Genomic DNA, 21,481 nt, shown 5'->3' with positions numbered 1-21,481 from the left:
AGCACCCCACTCCAAAAGGACCTTTGTAATTTTGCTATGCTCTTAAAATAGACATCATAAAGCACCAACATCACGTACACAATGATAAAAATATGTTACCATAAATGACTGTATTCAATAATAACCATTCAACACAATCCACCTTCACAAGAAGCTCACTAAGAGTTTTAGCTAGCATGCTAACGGAAATAACAAGCTAGCCCAACCTGATGTGACATCACACATGGCTAAACAAATATGACCACGAGGGAGTTAAGTCATTAAACTCACCTTTTGGCATTTACCCCAAGTAATAAATGTTAGCAAATACAGGCTAAAAAAAGGTCTCTTTATGGCTTCATTGGCTCGCTAGAAAGATAGAAACCAACTTTCCAGGTGAAAGAAGCTGCTCTTTCTTTTGGTTGCTTTGGTGCTTGTACTGGCACGGATCACAAAGTTCTGCGCGGCGATATGGGCAACGCTACTTTGAGAATGCCCGTCGCTGAATTAGATTCAGTTAGTCATAAACGCCTGAAGAGGAAATAATGTGGAAAATTCCATATTTGCTTCATGTGTTATTTTTAGAAAAAGTATTGCTGAGATTGAGAAAAAAAATGAAGAGGAGGGAAAGTTATGCCAAGGGCAAGGGAGAGGTGGGGAATTAGCGCAAGAGACGAATGGAGGTGAGTCAAAGCGCCAGTGTCAGCAGTAAAAGCAGTCTGGGCCCGGCGCTCGGAGGAGAGCGGCTTCTGCACGTGCGCGCGCTGCTCCGCTTTTGCTCACTCGGCATTAACGGCCGTCAAAGTCATCGTGCCCCGAGAGCAACACATTCACGGCGGCGAGTGCCTCCCGCGACCTCCCTTTTAATCCGCCACTTCTTCTTCGGTCTCCTTTACTTTCTCCCTCGGCACTCCATCTTTTAGAACTAAGGATGCACAAATTGAACCTTGACTCTTTCCTCTCTGAATTTTTCTTTTTTTTGTTTGAATGCCGTTTGACCTGTGCCACCACCAATTCAATTCATGAAATTGGTGCACTGCAGTTGTCCGTTTCACTTTTCCTTTTGCTGATGCAGAGAAAAATGTAGCATGAAGTCATTTTAAGTGGAAAGAAGAAGCGAAAAGGAACATAATTTGACTAAAGATTTTTGTGGCACTGGCCTTTTTTTCTCCCAAGGTATCGCGTACTCATGAAAGCTGACAATTTTAAAAGTATACAGTCTGACGTTGAGTAAGTCCTCCTCGCCAGTAGTTGGCGCTGCACCGCACCGGTTTGTTACAGAGGAGAATCTTCTTGTGCGTCCGTCATTGCGTTCGTTCAAAAATATCTGTCCTATTTGCAAGAATCAGCTTGCACTTGAAGGACGCTCCCAAAAAAAACAAAAAGCAGCAATCTTGGATGCGTCAAAAGCGGCGACTCATTTTTGGGATGTCGATCCATGAGACACAAAGCTATGGGAAGAGCTTTAAGGTCAAAGCGGCCCGAGTCAAGTAATTAAGCAGAAGGAAGCTGCTGGAGAAGAGAAGAAAGCTCCTTCTGTTGTAGTTTTTCGGACCGAGGGGAAAAAAAAACGGGCAAGAGACTGTCGTTTTCCTCCAGCGGCCGGAGCCTGAGTCACACGCTTAACCTCCACATCAGGTCATTTCTTTGTCGTTTGAGGCCCACTTGGAGCTCAACGCATCTCTCCATTCCGTCCTTGTGTCTTCCTCGCAGCTTCTGAACCCAACCTGAAGCTTCGCTCCCGACTAAAGCAGAAGGTGACGGAGCGTCGCAGCAGCCCTCTCCTCCGCCGGAAAGACGGCCCCGTCCCTACGGCCAAGAAACGCTCGCCGGATATTTCTGGTGAGTATTTCCAACGTATGGACCCGTTTGACGGGCTCGTTTCCGATGTTTTGCTCTCGGGTTCTCAAATCCGAAACGGTCTTCGAATGCAGATAAATGCATCTGATGCACAAAACCCAAAGTACTGTAAAAATGCCAAATGTTCTTCCTGATAATGTATATAAAATATATTTTCAATAATTTCAGTCATGACGTACAGGTGTCTATTTTTAAATCAGCTGTCAGAATTTTATTCAGCCAAATCTAGTCGTTAGCATCAACCTCAAAAGAAAAAAAAAAATCCCAAATGTCTTTCTTTCAGACTCGGCATGCAGCAGTGCCCCCGGCTCAGGTCCCAGCTCCCCCAACAACAGCTCCAGTAATATCCCCCATGAGAACGGGGTTCACATCTCCAGCAGCCCGGGAGAGGTAACGCCATGACGGCTTCTCGTCTCGATGTGTGAAGCAAACATGCTGAACGTGTTCTGCCCCCCTTCAGACGTCTCTGCTTCAGCGTCTGGTTTCGAGGGACGGCTCCGTCAACCACCTCTCGCTTTACACCTCGCCTTCTCTGCCCAACATCACCCTCGGGCTGCCGGCCACGTGTCCCGGAAGTGCCGTAAGTAGGCTTGTGCACGATTAGAGAACGCAAGGTCGGCAAATTAGCAGGAAAGCGTCAGCACCCTGCGTCTAAATCAGTGATTAAAAAATGCAAATTTAGCTTGCATAGCAACCTAAATATCATGCTAGCGGCCGTTTTATTCTAGCCTGCATGGATTTGTCATTTTGATGTACAACAAACGGTAAAACCTCACTTCAGCGCAGCCTGGCTTTTTTTTTTTTTTTGCATGACCAATAATGAGGTGCGTTCAAAGTAAACATTACGCAAGTGGCCTTTTATTGTGAGCAGCCAAAGGCACACCTGTGCAATAATCATCCCGCTAATCAGTACCTCTAAAACGCACTAACAGCCTCATGATAAAATATTTATATTTTTTGTGTAATGATTTTTTTTTTTTTTTTTTGCTGCTCCCCCGCTTTTATTCCCTCATATTTCTCCTTTCGGTATGTCTGATTCGACTTCCTTTTGCGTCTCAACAATGTCTGCTTTTGCGTCTGACTTTTTTTTTTTTTTTTCCCCCTTGTAGGCAATATCAGGACGTCAAGATGCCGAGAGCCGCCTGGCGTTGCCTGCCGCCTTGCAGAAGGGCATTCCTTTGACTCCCCCTTTCCTGCCCGCTGCCCACTTGCCTGCCTACTTGGCATCGTCAGGTCTGGAGCGAGACGGGGTGGCAAGCGGCGCAGCTGGCCATTCCCCGCTCCTGCAACACATGGTGCTGTTGGAGCAGAGCCACAGTCCAATGGGTCAGCATTCGCCGGACCTGCTGCCGTGGCTTAGCCCTCAACTGGCGCTTGCGTGGAACAAAATAGTTTCCATTTCAAATCAAAGCTGCAGGCATTGAAAAATCGCTCCTCACAGCCATTTTTTGGACAGTAAATCATTGAAATGTGTTGCCCGTCATACGTGGTGGGAAAAAAAACGTAGCTCTAACCCAAAATGGCCGAAATTTTGTTCAATTTTGAGCCTGGTGTTTTTATATCGACGCCCACCCAATTTCATGTCAGGCGTAATTTTTTTTCTTTGGGGTGCTAACGAGAGAATTGAAATAAAATGGATTTATTTTTAATGCTTTAGAACAATCGTGAGTTTTCCAGCATGTCGCGTCCACCAAATAAGGACATTGTTTTGGTGAAAAAATAAAAATAAAGACGAATTCCAAGGCCTTAAAAAAATAGGTTGGAGGAAGCTAAATTAATAATTAATTATTAATTAATAATTCATCGTGTAGTAATCTCATCCATGAATAAAATTGTCTAAAATGTAATAGTGGACAAAATGATATTGCTCAATATCACGATTTTGCTAAAAGAAATTATTTTTCTGAATATCACCGGAGTGTCGAGGCCGGAACGGTACCGAGCTCGCGGCCGAATGGCGACGGACTGACCGGCAAAAAAGGCTCAAGTGCTCCGGATTGAGTGATCTCGGTTTTGCATAAAGGAACAAAAATATGCAGACATCCCACTGACGCTAATCTAGCGCAACAAAAAGTTTTCCCAAACACCGATTGTGTGCTCGTCTTGTTTTCCTGATCTGTGGTTTCAAAGACAAAACAAACGCACGTCATGGAGCTCACTTCCCAACTGAAGTTGCGCTTTGGTGTTCCGCAGTTGGCTTAAGCGGCCTCGCGCTCCCGTCGCCTTCCATGTCCAAGCTGGCGCGGGGCCATCACCCTCTGGGTCGAACCCAGTCGGCCCCGCTGCCGCAGCAGCAGTGCGGTCAGGCGCAGGCCTTGCAGCAGCTGGTGGTCCAGCAGCAGCACCAGCAGTTTCTGGAGAAGCACAAGCAGCAGTTCCAGCATCAGCAACACATCATCAACAAGGTGCGTACGGCCGCCGCCGCCGTTCGCCGCCGTTCGCCACGCAGACCTCATGCTGACACATTGAGAAAAAAAAAAAAAAAAAAAAGCTTACGTCATATCGTGCAGAAAGTCAAAAAGCTTCTGACCTTCGTTAATGAAAATTAAAATAACTCAGTAATACGTTGAAAATGCGCATGAATTATTTTTTTAACTTTTTTAGCATCATCTACAAATCCTTTGGCCCCTTTGTCCGTGTTAATTAATTACAAATTATGAATTTTTAAAATGAGCTGTGATTATGATTTTATCGTTAAAGTATTTTACAGAATTATTATCCTTCTTTCCATTTGTTTTTTAATTTACAGAAGCTTTCACTGACTGGGCCCGTTTGTTCATGAAGTGCATTTTAATATGTCAAATTAAAAAACAAGCATGAATTATTTAATCAATCAAATAAGCGATTTCAAATGCTTTATTTATTTATTTATTTATTTTGACCTCCTCTATAATTTAGTGCTGACTTTAACACAAAAGTCTCCCTAAATTGCTGTGCAGTGTTTCTCCAATGAGTTCATGCATATACGTTTGTCCATAAAATAATTATGAAATTTCCACCAAAGACGCGTATTTTTTTTCACTTTTTCACAAGCGCGCGTCTTCATGTGAGTGATGCCCAAATGCTGAATGTCTCCACATCCAAATGTACAGAAAAGTCTCCTGAGCGTTTCTTGTGTGAGTGCGTGCGTGCGTGTGTGTTCTCTTGGTCACCATGGCAACTGTCCTCTCGGCGATGCTGCCTCCGTGTATGACTTCCAGGAAATGTGACTCACCCTAATCATGGTGGGCGTGTGTGGTGCGCTGGTGTGCGTACATACAGTAGATGCGAGGTGTAAATGAGTGTTGGGCGACGAACAAGGTTGGTTTGTCGCAATGGTGCGTGCGTGCGTGCGTGCGCGCGTAAGCGTGTGCGTTGACTGTGAATTACCTGATGCCTTCAATGACTTCAATTGTTCAACACCTCAAAAGATCCGGCTTTGTTTGTCGAGACATTCATTCGCGTTCTTGGACTTTTTTTAAATTTCGTGTCGATGACACTGGTCAACAGATTGTTACTGCAGATTTTAATCGGGGATCAGAGAAGTCAACTTTTTGAGATTTTTACGCTGATTCCCTGCCTTAGGTTTTTTTTCTAGCACATCTGGTTTTCATAATAATAATAAAAGATGTCATATTTAAATATATTTTGTAATATTTATGAATTAAGGGTTACGTTTAGCAGCAGGTGTATTTGATTTTTTTTTCCGGAAGCTTCATTACTATGTGCTTTTTAAAATGGGTATTGCGCAAGCTTTTCTAGGCTGATCTTTAAAAAAAAATAAATAAATAAAATGAAAGCATCTCAAAACCCTGATATGCTAGATTTTTTTCTCTAATCAACATTAAAAATGAATGTCGGCACACACTTTGCTTTGCTGTTGACTGGCGTAATCAGTGACCGCTAAATTCAATCACACACTTTAATCCTCCATTAACTGCCATTGACGACGACATTGGTCAAGTACGATTTTTTTTTTTTTTTATGAAAGCCCCCCATGTGCTACTGGTGAGTTCTAAAGAATGGAAAAGGAATAGAAACAAACTTGATTTTTCACGTGAAATTGGTCATTTTTGACCTGATTGTGGCCCAGCAGTCAAGTCGGCACTGACGGAGACTTTTCCTTCAAACTTGTCCTTATGGTGAATGTTGTTGTAAAAGAAAATGTAGTTGCCACACTCCTACTTTGCTTCCTTGGTTCAATGTCTCCGTTTTGACTCTTTCCTGCGGTCTTGAGGCGGCATGAGAGCGAAAAGCGAGCTAGCGAGGACGAGTGTGAACCAGTGTTGCGGGAGTGAATGGCTGTTTTGACTTTGTTTGGAAAAGAGGGACGGGAATGAGGCAAGAGGCTGCGCTCTGACGTCAATGAACTGTTCCCTGGGCAACATGCCAGCCAGGAGTGTGTATGTGTGTGTGCGCGTGTGTGTGTGTGTGTATTGCATGCACAAACACTGATCCAGTCCATTTCTGACCTGCTCAAGGTACTCGATCACGGTCTAATAACTCGATCTCACAAAGATTCTCCAAAATCAAAATGACTTTTCTCTACCTGCTTTTGTTTTTTGTTTTTTTATTTGATTTTTTTCCCCCTTTTGTAGCCCTGCTGTCATTTGCTCCGTGTTTACCTTTTCACGCAAGCCCGGGCAAGTTTGCCATACTTAATTTGTAATAGAACACATGGATTCTCTCATGAGTCTTGAAACAAACACGACTTGTGAGTTGTGAGAGCACGTTTGGTCTGCTCGGTCATGAATGTTTTGTTTGTCGTTGGAGTGATCGCACAACTTTTTGCTCAATCGTTCTTTGTTGTTTTTAACCTTCCTTAAGAGGGAGGTGGCAGTTTTTAAACCGCGATCAGGTGTTGATTGGAACCTCGCTTCACTAATATCTGCTTTTTTTTAATTCTTTTTTTTTTTAAATAAAAAACGAAGCACTCTATAAAATTGTGCTTTATAAAAAATAAATAAAATGAAGCCACTTTTTTCATTCAATTCAATGGACACTGTCCGACTCCTTCTGATGTTTTCTCTTTGGCCACATGGGGGCAGTGTAATACAGACATAAAGACATGCAAAGAAGAGATTCCAAATTTTTGTTCACCAGTCAAAACAGAAAAATCATCCAAACGACAGCTCGTGTCTTGAAAATCTGGAAAGTGGTTTCACTTGTATCTCAAAACACCACTGGGCAAGAATTTACATGCTGAAGCGAGAAAACTCTTCCAAAGTCACATTTTCCACATTTTTTTTTTTTTTTTGGACTCAGATGATGTCAAAACCGGGCGAGCAGAGCTCCGCTTCCAACTCGGCGACGTCCGTGTCGTCGAGGCAGCACCAGAGTCACCCGGAGGAGACGGAAGAGGAACTGAGGGAGCATCAGGGTCTCTTGTCCTCGTCCTCAACGTTGCCGCCCTCTTCCTCAGCGGCCATCAAGCAGGAGCCCCTCGACCCTCATGAGCAGGAGGAGAGGCAGGCGGAGCAGGAGCTCCTCTTCCAACAGGTGAGGAGAAATCCCACCTCGCAATCTCGCCGTCTTATTATGCAACATTTAGTTTTTTTTTAATTGTTGTAAAAGGAAGTCAGTGGGAGCAAGCAGACAGCCATGGCAGACACCACGCTCACACTCTTTAACTATACCGTCAATTTTATTTGCACAGAAAAATTATGCAAGGCAGCAGATCAGCGCATTCGTGGTTCGCAGTCAACCCGTGTGGGTTTAAACCTCGGCTAGGGCCTCCCTTGTCCCTTCCACTCGTCATTATTCACCAACTACCACGAACGTGTGACAGCCGGATGGAAAAAGTGATGAGAATTAATAAGCATTCTTACTTTTTAAATCCAGTCTGCTCACGATATGTTTGCAAACCATAAGCGTATCTGACACGAACAGATCGTGCTTGTTGATGGAGTAAAAGAGTGCCAATCACATCTTGAGGCCCGCAGACTAACAAACACACAAGCTCCCGTAATGGAGTCAGGACGCCGCGTCCTCTTCCTGTCTCGCCCATCCCTGCCGTCTTCAGCCAAATTCAATCAGACGCTCCTCTGCCTGTCGCCATGGCGCCCGGAGTGTAAGCGGACACGCCTGTCGGGATGGCAACGCCGGAGTGCTTGATGACTTGACTTGTGGGGTGGAAAATGCATCCCATCTTGCGCCAATACTTGGCTTAAGTTTCCATGAGAGTCGTACAAACGAGGGCATGTGCGCTTTAATTGGTGACTTGTCTCGTTTGTTTCGAGTCATTTTTCAGTTTTCAAGTTCACACTTTGTCTTCTGCTTTTCCAACCACTTTTTTTCACGCATGCGTTCTTTCAACCTCATGCATGCATCAGTTTCGCAGGCTCCATCTGCAAGCGCGGCTTTGAATTTGTGCCCAGGGCGCCCTCTTGTGGCCAGCGAGTGAATGTGCATGCCCCACTGTGCATGTTGAATGGCCCTAAAAATGGTGCTAACGCCGCAATTGATTAAAAAGCTGCGATTAAATGACGCACCACCCTATTTTTTATTTATTATATATTTATTTGTCCTGTTTTATTTATTTATTTTTTTACAACAGACTATTTTATATTTATTTATATATTTGACAATCTAAATAGCTTACAAATAATTTGATTTGGGGCGACATGCACCAGAATTCCGTGTGCACATGCAGCTTAACGATCCAGGCTAAACTTGGCTCTTCATACTTCAACTGACTACTTTCCTATTAACCAAGGATTTGCCACTATCTTGTGGCATGTTAGGATGTTACAGAAAAAAACGATTTTTTTTTTCAGATTTGTTGTTTGTGTGTGAAAGCAGCAGGCCCTGCTGTTGGAGCAGCAGCGTATCCAGCAGTTGAGGAGCTACCGGGCGTCGATGGAGGCGGCCGGCTTGTCGGTCAGCCTGGCGGGTCACCGCCCGCTCTCCAGGGCGCAGTCGTCTCCGGCCTCATCCTCCTTCCCCATGATGGTGCAGGAGCCGGCGGTCAAGACACGTTTCACGACAGGTCCGTTGGGCTATTAAAATATTTTTCAAAAACCTTCGGCCATACAGCATCCACTACTCATTAAGTTGCTCTTTCAGGAACTCTGAGCTCCCCCTCTTAACTTTAAAGCATATTTTAGAGGATTGCTTCATTGGCAATAATGCCTTTTATTTTGTACCACTCCTCTTTAAATAAATCCAACAGTATTTGGGCGGGACTATGCCAGGCTTGAATTCACGTATCCTCCTTGAAGCTTAAATGCTTGAAATATCGATTGGAACTGTTCGTGGCAATTGGTAATGATCTTTTTGTGTGGATGCTTCAGGTCTAGTGTACGACTCACTGATGCAGAAGCACCAGTGCATGTGCGGCAACACCAACAGCCACCCGGAACATGCCGGTCGCATCCAGAGCATCTGGTCGCGGCTCCAGGAAACGGGCCTGAGGGGACATTGTGAGGTAATGCCGCTCGTCAACTGAATGACAGTCAAGAACTCACATTGGCATTCCTCCCCGTGGAGCGATGACGACTTCAATATGGTTGAGTTGATTGCAATACTCATAATCAAGTCGTAGAATCGTGTCACATGAAGTTGGCGAGCTTGTGTTTCTTAATCATAGCACGGCGAGGAGAATAATTATATTCTCATTAAAGGTGCGTGTGTTAAGTAATTACTTTCCTCATCTATTACATTTTGAGTACAAGTGAAGAAATAAACTTCAACGTGCAAGTGTGGCTTTCACCAATAGGGGGGGGTGTTTCGCCACTTATTGCTGAGAATTGCTTTGAGCTCCCATTTTTTTTTTTGTCAAATAGATGGAGATTTCATAATTCCTTCGAACATACAGAAAATGTCTTGCCCAAATGTTGCGCATCACTTCCTCCTGTGTTTTCCTCAATAATTTTCAGGAAGCAATACAGCAGCATTGCATGTTTTTTTTTGGGGGGGGGGCGGAATGGCTTTGATACATTGGCTGGTTATAGGTTGGAGACCCAACTATGTCGCCTTCTTTCTTGTTTCAGTGCATCCGGGGAAGGAAAGCCACACTGGAGGAACTCCAGACGGTCCACTCTGAGGCGCACGTTCTGCTGTATGGAACCAACCCACTGCGACAGAAGCTGGACTGTAAGTGGCACGTTGATTGGAGACAACCTACGAATACGTTCAAATCGCCATTCATTTGAAAATCTTAAAGAATGTCAAAATGAAAAAGCTCAAATCCAAAAGTCAGTCATCCTGTTTTCATTTTTCGTGTTATGGTGAGAGGTGCATAAAATGTGTTGAATTGGATTAAGGTCAGGATTCTCATCGTAACTCGCCATTTTCCCTCCATTTAAAACAGTCTGCAGGTCTCACTTGTCACACTTGGGTTGAAACCGCTCACTTTTGGGAGGGCGATTATGTTTCTTGCAAATTAGTATGCCTTTTTTGTACCATTATATCCAATTAAAAAAAAATCCAGTATCTTCTGGAGACTCTGCAGCTCTGCTTACCTTTTGGCTTTGGGCACAGCATGACGTTAAGTTTGAAATTCATTCCAAGGATTTTACTGCCATTTTAATTAGCTTTTTTCCCCCCCTTGCTCTTTGCTCTCAGGTTCCGTCAGTCCGGTGTTTGTGAGATTACCGTGCGGAGGCGTTGGGGTAAGTCATTACTGCGAGTGGAGCATTTAACAAAACTGCATAATTAAGCATGTCTGGCCTTCCACGTGACCGAACAAAATTGTGTTGATACAACATCAAATCAACCAGTCAAATAGCCAAATGTTTTTCTGATAAACAAATGAGGACTTAATTTGCAGCACCCACTTACGCTGCGGCCCCTGCCTCAATAAGAATTCCATTACAACACACGCACACACACACACACACGCACGCACGCACGCACGCACGGCCCCTCAAGCACCGGAGGCAACAAAAGCTGTTGCTCGCCTTTCCGCTGTGTTTGGAATTGTAACCAGATGTGTTGTGTGCATATCAGGTGTGTGCGTGCATGCACGTGTGTGTTGTTTGTGTAACGGTGTATTGCGATATTAGTGGAACAATGATTTGGTTTATTGCCAAGTTTGAAGTGGCCGCCATCGCTTTTACCTGCGTCGATGTGCTCCCACACATTAACATCCATTAACAAAGTATTTCTTCATCTCCTCCATGTTCAAGCAACCCCCCCCCCCCCCCCCCCCCCCCTCCTGACCTCCCCTCCCTCCGTCCCTCCCATGGGCCTTTTCGGCTCGCTGTGGTGGGAACAATATGAGCCAGAGCTCAGTTCTGCTCTTTATAACGGCAAATGGGCCTAAATTGTTGTCTTCCTGTCATACACATGCATACAAAATGCGCACGCTCGCTTACAGAGGAAAGAGGGGGGGGGGCTGAAATTAGCCTGTCAGCCTGTGGAGAAACATCATTCCATCATAGCAGCACACTCCCCACGTTTTTGTTTTGTACCTGATGCACACGTAAACATCACTCGCTTCCTGCCTTGAGGACGTTGGCAGTTTTCCCGTCGCGTTGCTCCCCCACAAGATGACTCGGATGCAATTCCCGGTGATGTATTCCGCTCTGTGGTTGCGCCTGCCTAAAGTAAAAAGAAAAAAAAGACTCGTGGCGCAACATTTCTAGACGGATATCTAGACAATATAGCAATACTCACGGGCGCATATTCTTTATCTTCCGCAAAGAATGACTACTATTGAGACATCCAAGCCTCGTGCAAATGCATTCGCATGTAAGCTTGTCCGTTTGTTTTGCCAGGTGGACAGCGACACCATTTGGAACGAGATCCATTCGTCCAGCGCCGCTCGACTGGCTGTCGGCTCGGTGGTGGAACTCGTCTTTAAAGTGGCGTCAGGAGAGCTGAAGGTCGGTCCGGTCGCACCTCGTTTGCAGTCAACAAAGTTTCGTTCCCAAGGCAGCCACCTCAACCCCGTTTTGCGATATTTTTATATTCTGTATTTCTATATTTCGTTCACTCCAACCAAAACAAATTTGGTTCATCTGGTTAGTTAATCAATACTTCTCGTATTTGAAAGTCGGCCAAATCAACCCAATCCTACGGTGCCCAGCCGCCAGCCGCCAGCCGCCAGCCGCCAGCCGCCAGCCGTCCTTTGTGTGTACGAGTGGCTGCTCCCTGTTTGAAGCCAGCGGGGCGCCAGGCGGCACGGGGGCCCTCGCAGACGCTGCCGGTCCCGACTAACAGGCCCGTTTTATTGGCGCGACGCGGCAGCCACCCGCTGAGCAGACTCGCCGCTCGCCGTTAGCTTAGCACCCACATACCGCAGACTAATGGCTCTGTTCGAGGGAACGCTCGTGGGCCCACTTAGCCAGATTCTTCCGTGTTAATTCCACATGAGGCCGTCATCGCAAATATAATCAAAAAAGTTTGGGTTTTTTTGGACTCATTTACTGCCAGCCCAGGTAAAATGAATGAACTTTTTGGCTTCTATGCACGTCAAAGGCAGTGAATGAGTTATTTAGAATTGTCCATTTGAATAAACTGTCCATGTAACCAATGCCAAACAATCCCGAAATACGTTCACATTCTTCCAAACTTACTTTGCAACATTAAAAAAAAAATAGTAGTGAGATTATTTCATTTTCATAAAATACGCCGGACGTGCTTATGTAAAATGCACATATGGCAAAGACTCTCCACTAACAACCCAAGTAGCTCCTCCCTGACGGGCAGATGTTTACTTCTTTGGCACCAACTACTACTTTCCTACCGGCTAGAGCTTTGATGCTATCTCGTGACATTTTACCACATTAGGATTAGTTCTGCAGAAAAATAAAAATACACTCTTCGCGGGTCACCCTTAACCTCGGTTACAGTAGAGTTAACTACAACAAAGAGGCCCCTCCCACCCCAGGCCCCTCCTCTTAAATGTTTTGGTTCAAATATGTTTTCAATATATTAAAATAAAAAGCCTGCTTTAATAATCGGAGGTTCAGTGTCGATAATTTCCTAAATCGCGACTAGGCGGGAACTTGACGATATTTTATTAATCTGGCCTCCTGCTCACGATGGTTTGCCATTTGAAATATTTCTCGCGTGATTTCCAACCAGGAGACGAAGCACACGCCCGTGTGAATATTATCAACGTGGGGGTTAAAGTTGACTGTTATTGACTTGCCCTCAGCTTAACCCGATTTTAACACATGCGCACACGCACGCACACGCGGGCGCGCACGCGGGCGCGCACGGTCATCCGAGGAGCCCAATGAGCAAATTCCACCTGCGCCGACAACTGTCGACGCCGCGGGATGCCGTAAATCGTCTCTTCCTTCGCGTCCGTGTCTGTTTTGTTTTCCAAGTAGACATTTTTCTGCTACCTCCAAAAATAATGTCGCCAGTGTCTCTCATCCGCTTCGTGACACAGCCGGCTTTTTAAAGCCAGCTGTACAAGTTGTCTTCTGGGCTAATCTCCCGACTGGCTACTAATCCGCAGCAGCTGGCTCAACATCATTAGTCCATCTTGCCTCACTTAACATCACCGCCGACATTTATCTCATGTCCCCTTATAGCGCTGGGAGTCCCTCCAAAACACTTGCCTTCACCAAAAGAAACACTTTTAACTCGCTGCCGTGTGTGTGTGAGTGTGTGTTGGTGTCATTGTGTGACAGAATGTGTGTCCGTGTGTGTGTGAATGTTTGTGTTACCATGTATGCTGGGGTGTGTTTACCTGTGTGTGTGTGTGTGTGAGAGAGTCGGTGTGTACACGCATATGTGTGTGCGTGTGTGTAAATTTTAGTGGCGCAAGTTGAACATTTTTGGGGCGTGCACTGAAATGTGAAAATGGCCTGTCAGAAAAGTCATGTCGTTGTAAAACTTGAATGTTTTCGTCCGCCAGAACGGTTTTGCGGTTGTGCGACCACCTGGACACCACGCCGAGGAGAGCACGCCAATGTAAGTAAATGGTCAGTGTGATTGAAATTCGGAATGATTGTGGTGCGACGCAAAAAGTTGCAGACCATTCGACATGACTTCCACCGTATCTGAGCTCCTATAATTTTGTGTGGCCAAACAAAGTCTGTGTCGGCAAGCCAAAAGAAATCGAAAAGGTCCAAAATGCAAGTGGTGAAAAAAGTTCTGGCTTGCCCTCGCAGGGGATTCTGCTACTTCAACTCGGTGGCCATCGCAGCCAAACTGCTGCAGCAGAGGCTCAATGTCAGCAAGATCCTCATCGTGGACTGGGTAAGTGCCACAGAAAACACTTGCAAAGACGCCTGATTGGCTCACGAGCAGCAGAGGAAATGTGAACAATCACCAGTTCGTCTGTTTACGCAACTTCCATAGAATCTTGCCATCAAAATATCAGTAACTCATTATTTATTAAAAAAAAAAAAAAGACTATTTTGGCACTTTATGCCCAGCCAATTTTTGGACGAGACTTCTTTGGAGTCTTTCAGACACTTTTGGAGTTAGCTGTAATGTACTTTTGATTCCTTGCTTATTAATGTTGATATTTAAAATATATATATATCTATATATTATTATTATTATTATTATTATATAATTATTATATATAATAATAATAATAATAATTATTATTATTATTATATAATAATTATATATAATAATTATATATAATTATTATTATTATTATTATTATTATATAATAATTATATATAATAATAATAATAATAATTATTATTATTATTATATAATAATTATATATAATAATTATATATAATAATTATATATAATTATTATTATTATTATTATTATTATTATTATTAATAATAATAATAATAATGGCAGGTAAGGGGGCGTCAATAATTTTATAAAATCACTTGCTCCTAATTCCTTTAATCCAGATGCACATGTCTGTTATCCAAAGCATTGGTACCACTTTGTGATGAGTCATAAACAAATAAATAATAAGCTATAGATTCCACAGAAAAAAAGCGACCTTTTTGTGGCTCATCCGAGGCTACCACTTAACATTTCCGTAAATAACATCATTCACACCGGCCGGTAAGCTGACGATGCTGTTTTAACGGCTCTTCATTTCTCAGTCGTCGTGCAGCACGTTGCCGCACTAAAATAATCCGAAACAGAAAGACTCGCGACATACTCGCAGGACACGTCGTCCGAAACGCTTTGAAGAGTGCACGAGAGCGGCGCGGTTGCGTCTAGGTGGAGCGCGGCGGTGGCAGCTCGTGACTCTTCTCAGAAGCCTTTGAAGGGCCGTTTCATTTCCTGTCTCCGTCCGTCCGTCCGTCCGTCTGCTGCTGGATGAGATGTTGTCGTGCCAATCTGCCACCAGACAACCGGGACATTTTTTGGGGTCGTGTATTAAAACATTCTTGTGTAATTGACACTTGAGTCTTTTAATCGACACCATATTGGTGACCGGAATTGTTTTTTTCCAACTCCAAACAGGCTGCAGTTAGTCTTTGTCCTCTTTCTTTGTCTTGGTGCTCATCTCATTGAGAATCGCTGATTATTATCATTCTTTCATTTATTGAAATCCTTTGGGGTGCCTCACCATGCCCACGCGGAAGCAGGCATGTTTTGAGGATTGATGATGTCACGAAGAAGAAATTCATCGCTTCACTTGCGACGCGTTACCCTAAACGGCCTCTTTTGTTTTCCGCAACCAGGACGTTCACCACGGCAACGGGACCCAGCAGGCTTTCTACTCCGACCCCAGCGTCCTTTACCTGTCCTTGCATCGCTACGACGACGGCAACTTTTTCCCAGGAAGTGGAGCCCCCGATGAGGTATGTCTTGTTTGTCGGTGGCCATTTTGAAAAAAAATCTGATTTCTTTCTTTTGAATTCATCGCTGACTCGTGTTGGCTGCCCACGCCAGGTTGGCAGCGGCCCCGGTACCGGCTTCAACGTGAATATGGCTTTCACTGGAGGACTCGAACCCCCCATGGGTGATGCGGAGTACTTGGCAGCATTCCGGTAAGAATTCCGATGAGCGGCCGTTCACCTCCGTGTGAGCCAATGGCGAGGACGTCTTTCGTTACCATGACGACCCGAGGTGCCGCTGGGAAGGTTGAACAAGTCAAAATGTCTCTCATCGAGTCCAAAATGTGGGATAGTCAAATGATTTTCCCCCGTGGAGGCAGCACTTCATGCACTACATTTCAAAGACTTGTTGGCGTGCAGATCTGCATATTCCAAAAGGTTTGCTGTGGCAGATTACGACGCCACCTCCGGAAATCATGACAATTTTGATCACAAGCCATTTTCGTGGATTTTCCTGAAACAATTTTTCCAACCACATTGGTGGAGTTGTCCGTTAGAAGAAAGGCATTCCTATTGTTGCTGTCTGAAAACACGCCAGTAAATCTCAAGCGACAAACATCGTCTGTTTGGGGCACGCAATCTCCTGGAAGCGTGCGGAATGTCTTCTTAACGCACGCCAGACCTCATCTTGATCGCCGACTGCCTCCGGATGATCGATTCGACTGCGAATACGTATCTTTTAGCGCCATGTGATGTCACTCCAAATTCCACAAGAACGCTCACCACCTTTTTATCTGTCAGGTGCGATCCATTGACTTTTTTTTTGCCTCTATCTTCTGTTTCGTTACAGTTGTCTCCAAACGTGAATTTTCTAAAACCATCTTGAACGCCTTCCACATCTTTCCTGGTGCATAAATGATACTCAAAGTTTGGCTCTTCCCGGGTCGGGCCGGGCCGACTCCAATCCCGTGAATGGTGGGGGCCGTAAATAAACAAGTTGTTTCAATAAATTGGATAGATGGATACATTTTCTGATTGCACCGGTGATCCGTTCTGGTTTATTTTTTTTAACTCGCTGATCGGTGATTGACTAAAAAAAAAAATAAAATCCTGAGCCGCGTCTACACAAAGACATTTACATGTAGGACTACAAAAAAGGGATAATATTTACCGTTAAGAGACTGACATTTTGAGGTGTTTGAACCATTTTAAATTGCCTAAAAAAAATCAATTATCAAAAATGATTGCTATTAAATTTGATAATTGATTAGTTGCTGATTCTTTGGAGCATTCTGTGGTAAATCTCAAAAACAGTCTTGTTTTTTTTTTTTGTGGATGGGGTTGGGGGGGTTGAGGGGTGGGGAGGATGCACGCCCTCTAGCCCCGAACCTTCCTCTTGTGCCACGTTGCTTTTGCAGGGGATCAAGTTTGAGCCGCAAGAAAAGCACCGAGAAAAAAGATAAGAATATTGCTTCTAATGAAAACCAGAAGCTCTCTCGCACTCCCGCTTTTTTCTTTCTCTCTCATTCTCTCTCGCTCTCTCCCTTCTCCTTTCACTTGCTCAATGAGAGGGGAGAAGAATTAAACTTAATTCAAGCCAGCTCTCCTCTGAGCCAGATGACATGGCTTTGAAGTGTTAGTGTGCGTGTGAGTGAATTTTTTTTTTTTTACTCTCACTCTCTCATTCCCTGTGCTCGACATTTTTTTTTTTTTTTTTTATGAACGGAGGGGGAAGCCCTGCAGCTTGTGCAATGTAGCTTTGTATTGGCAGCTTTTGGTGGACTTCATACCAAAACAGCTTTTTTTTTTTTTTGCACATTTTAAGAGATTATTAAATGGACCTCCAGTCCGTATATGTTCTTCTAAAGCACATCAAGCATTCCAGAGGCTGTCAATGGAAATGAAATATTGGTACTAAAGTTCTATTGATGTCCTCCCCGATGGTGTAGTGGTCCACTCGGCTGACTTGAGTGCAGGCAGTTTGGGTTCGCTTTACACAACAAAATTACACTCGATAAAAAACACGCAGTAATAACATTTGCTCTCCGCCTAACCTGCAAAAAGAAAATGTGAGCGCAATAGCGCCACCCACTGATATTATCCATCCTCTGCAAGAAAATCAATGTGTATTGAAGGTGGCTACATTTTGTCGAGTTGTGGGGGTGAAGAATATTCTTAATATTTTGCTCACGTCAAGATAAAAAAAAATCTTCGGAGCAGCCGACCGCAAAAACCTTAAGTTAAGATGCTTTTATCTCAAGGCACCACTCATTTAGTCAAATTGTCCATCAGAGGTGCCTTTTATGGACTGTCCTGTGAAAAACACTTCAGTCCATTTTTTAAAAATTGTTTTTACGTTAATGTGGTTTCCACGTTACGGACGTCCCATTCGCGTAGAACAAAAGGACAAAATGGGACATTCGTGTTTTTCGCAGGACAGCGACGATAGAAAAATATTTGTTGTCATGGAGGAAATCGAGCAGATAATTCGATCCCAAAATAACCAACATGGTCAATAGATCATGCGCTCCTTCGAAATTCCGTTTTCCTCCCACGTGCCAGTCTGCAAGCTGATTGCTGCAGTTTCTTACTTCCTCACATGTCAAGCTTTCATTCCGGTGGGGTGGGAGGCACGAGTCATTAGAGCAGCTGTTTTTGCCATCGCCAGCAGAACCGTCTCGATGCGCGCTCAAGGTTGGAAGAGGTGGACGGAAGAGTTCCCGGGGAAACGCGGCGGTCAAGGTTTTCCCTCGGCGTCGCGTGTCGGTCCAAATAAGCACATGTGCTGGAGTCACAAAGGAGAAAAACGGCCAGTTGCTGCATGGATGACGCGATCCGTCGTGCCAACGTATACGTGCGGCCACTCAACATTTGTTTGTTGTTTCCCCTTTCGGACACGGGTCAAGATTCACCTTCATCGTTTGCTGACTCATTCACATATTTTTGTCCAGGCTCCACCCCCTACTCATTCCTTTTGTCTTTTGTTTTATTGCGTGTGTAGTTCTTCTTTTTAACTTCTCATTTCAATCTGCCGGAGCTGAAAAAATGACCCATTATAATGGTCTGCAGTTATCTGGCGACCAATCCCAGGTGTAGCTCATCTCTCATCGCTGGACCATCACAATATTACAAAACACAGCAAAATTGAATTAAAAAAAAAAATCCCTCCCAGCCTCATTTTGGTGGTGAGCAAAAGTCATAAAGTGACGATGGCCCCCAGAGTTAAGAGCACGCCGTTTCTCTGCCAACCAAAGTAAACTACAGAGGAACTCGATGGGAACCCTGTGGTACTCCGTTGCTCCCCACTAACAACACTACACGCCTTAAATATCAGACACGCCCGCCTACCTCTTTGCAAAATGTGTGTTGGGAGGCCTGGCCACGAAAAGTCTCCCGGAACCACGTGTTGGGCTCTGTGGTGACTATTTGCCAAGCAAATTAAACATGGACGTTAACTTGCGGGAACACACAATTTGGTTTTGTATGAAACGACGTTGGATTGTGCCAGTTGCCGTGAAATCGCTGCGCTTATTAATACGTTTGTGAAGCGAGAGTCAATGTCAGCGCTGCACGAGCTGCAAGTCCACTTGGACTTGACATTCGCCACACCCATCCACTTTTAGAAGTATCTCCTGTACTTTACTTACATGCAATTATAACGGCCTCCAAATTTTCTAAATTACCATTTCTAGAAAGCCGTGCGGTGTCTTTCACTTCCGTGCGCACACACGCACACTCAGTTGCTGTCTGTGTGTGTTTGTACGTTAAAAAAAAACAAATTATTTAGAAAGCCGCTAAAGCTACATGATTGCCGTTTCATCATCTCTCTCCATTCTTGCTAAATCCGTCCGAGGGCTCAGCAGCGACTTTTACTTCACTCGAACAAGCAACTTTTAAAGACCGGACAGTTTGATCCCATCAGAAATGCTTTGAGAGTCATTATTTGCTGATCCGGACTTTGTGGTTTTGATTGCACTCAGGAATGGGTGGAGTGACAGTTCTTTTCTCGGGAAATGTTGTGTTTCTTGGAGCGGCCGCTGTTTGTCCTCGTCACTGGCCGTATCGTCGAGCCAGCCTTTTTCACATCAATAAAAACACAAAAATAACTGCTAATGAAATGCGGCCAGAAAAAAGTCAGTCGGACCACATCTTGTCGGGGCGCAACCGTATTTGAGGTTGCTTCTTTTTTTGTTAACACAATTGTGTTTGTTTGCCGTTTGCAGGACGGTGGTGATGCCGATAGCCAACGAGTTTGCGCCAGACGTGGTTCTGGTATCATCCGGTTTTGACCCCGTGGACGGACATGCGCCGCCTTTGGGTGGATACACGCTGACTGGCAAATGTAAGTCCCAAATAAAAACTATTTCTTCGTTTGCTTTGGTTGACAAATAATTTAGAATGGCAACAGTAAGTCTGATATTGTTCGAAATCAATTTGATTGTTCCGAAAAAACTGCAGAAGACCCTCCTCCGCTTCAGCATGCGATGTTCTGAATTAGCGAGAGACGGATTATCAGCCGGCCCGATTCTCTGGGCCGATATTTGGCATTTTCCCGATAATTGGCATCTGATTTTTTTTACGACCATTACTGTGTTCGTGGCATACATTTGGAACCCCCCTTTGAGGGGTGTGTAGACTTTTTAAAGTCCGTCTAATGTACTTCCGCTCATGAGTAGATGAAAAGCTGTGACCCGCTCTGAACATGAAACGGGCCTCATAGGATGCCGCGCTTTTTGTCGCCTATAAATCCACAGCACACCTTTCTTCCTCTCGTGGATCATTCTTCTCCTTTTTTCTTTCTTTTTTTTCTTTGATCACGCTCCAAAAAGGAAGTGAACGCTTCATCGGCCTGCCCAACGTATACCCACCCATTCCTTTTTCTTTTCCTGCACGTCCAGGTTTCGGCTACCTGACCAGGCAGCTGATGGCTCTTGCAGGCGGCCGGCTGGTGCTCGCCCTGGAGGGAGGTCATGACCTCACTGCCATATGTGATGCGTCTGAGGCCTGCGTCTCCGCTCTGCTCGGCAACGAGGTAAGATGAGAGCCCGGCTCAGAAGGGGGGGGGGGGGGGGGAGTAAGCTTCCATCCAGAAATTGTTAGCGCTGTGAGCTAATGCTAATCTGCGCATCCAAGAACGTTTTGCTTTTGACATGAGGATGTTTTCAGATATTCCGAAAGTGTCGTCTGGCTGCGGCTTGGCGGTCGGATCTTTGGTGTCACAATTGGTCGCGCGCTCGCAGAAATTTGCACATGGCAAAAGATTGACTTGGTTATTTAATGTCACACTTGATGGGGCCATGTAAAAGTTTTTAAAGAAGTGCGTTCACGGAGGCCAAGATCGAGTCCTTCACTCTTGACAGGAAGTCAGCAGACACACACACACTCGAAAGACTCGAATAGGAGGCAAAAGGTTAATTGTGGGCGTGTGTAGGTTGGATTCTGGATCGCAGCTTTGTGATTCATGGCACCCGGCAGAATAGCCAATCGCGGCAGAAGCCGCCTCCACTTTTTCTTGGAGCTGATGGAGAAGCTGGAGTGCTTTCTCGCCGGGGCTCATGTTCTCCCGCCGGTCCAGATTATGTAACTAAAATAACTTCTTCTCTTGTTGTGGGACTTCTGTACTGAGCTCGAAACCCCGAATGTCTAAATGTGGTCCACTTTCATATTTTTTTTTTTCTCCACAAAACGATCACATTGGTCTGCATGCACGTCGTCTGTTATTTCGACGGCTGTTTAAAAGTGCTGAAAAAAAAAAGGTTGGACACTTGAAGTGTTGTAAAAGTGGCGCGTTATGACACCTCAAGATTGAAAAAAATTTTTTTTTTCTTTTTTTGAACAATAATGAGTGAACACTGATTGGTTCGATGCATTGCAAGGTTGGCTAACTCGGGAAAATTGGAATTTGCTTTTATTTGCCCGAAAAGTCATTTTGGAGACGTGTGAATTCAAGCCGATGCCAACTTGAATAATTTGAGCGCTACTGTGCAGCCAAACTC

General features: G+C 44.7%; 1 protein-coding gene across 7 annotated transcripts in view; it reads left to right on the top strand.

Moving 5' to 3' along the window:
- Positions 1 to 21,481, top strand: part of LOC148323861 (histone deacetylase 4-like) — a 72,135-nt gene that overhangs the window by 42,984 nt on the left and 7,670 nt on the right. For all 7 annotated transcript variants that reach the window (XM_088315187.1, XM_088315186.1, XM_088315185.1 and 4 more), the window contains 17 exons: positions 1,693 to 1,821; positions 2,123 to 2,229; positions 2,300 to 2,419; positions 2,949 to 3,165; positions 4,033 to 4,244; positions 7,084 to 7,317; positions 8,620 to 8,806; positions 9,111 to 9,244; positions 9,810 to 9,912; positions 10,384 to 10,430; positions 11,538 to 11,645; positions 13,634 to 13,689; positions 13,890 to 13,977; positions 15,390 to 15,509; positions 15,601 to 15,698; positions 19,709 to 19,827; positions 20,384 to 20,517. In XM_088315187.1, the coding sequence (XP_088171313.1) occupies positions 1,693 to 1,821; positions 2,123 to 2,229; positions 2,300 to 2,419; positions 2,949 to 3,165; positions 4,033 to 4,244; positions 7,084 to 7,317; positions 8,620 to 8,806; positions 9,111 to 9,244; positions 9,810 to 9,912; positions 10,384 to 10,430; positions 11,538 to 11,645; positions 13,634 to 13,689; positions 13,890 to 13,977; positions 15,390 to 15,509; positions 15,601 to 15,698; positions 19,709 to 19,827; positions 20,384 to 20,517 (2,213 nt within the window). The remainder of the gene's footprint in view (positions 1 to 1,692; positions 1,822 to 2,122; positions 2,230 to 2,299; positions 2,420 to 2,948; positions 3,166 to 4,032; positions 4,245 to 7,083; positions 7,318 to 8,619; positions 8,807 to 9,110; positions 9,245 to 9,809; positions 9,913 to 10,383; positions 10,431 to 11,537; positions 11,646 to 13,633; positions 13,690 to 13,889; positions 13,978 to 15,389; positions 15,510 to 15,600; positions 15,699 to 19,708; positions 19,828 to 20,383; positions 20,518 to 21,481) is intronic.

The sequence above is a fragment of the Idiotropiscis lumnitzeri genome, chromosome 14 (genome assembly GCF_059441095.1).
Source record: "Idiotropiscis lumnitzeri isolate Australia: NSW breed Sydney's pygmy pipehorse chromosome 14, RoL_Ilum_1.0, whole genome shotgun sequence".
NCBI lineage: Eukaryota > Metazoa > Chordata > Actinopteri > Syngnathiformes > Syngnathidae > Idiotropiscis > Idiotropiscis lumnitzeri.
The sequence above is the reverse complement of the archived record's forward strand: the minus strand, read 5'-3'. Positions and strand labels throughout refer to the sequence as shown.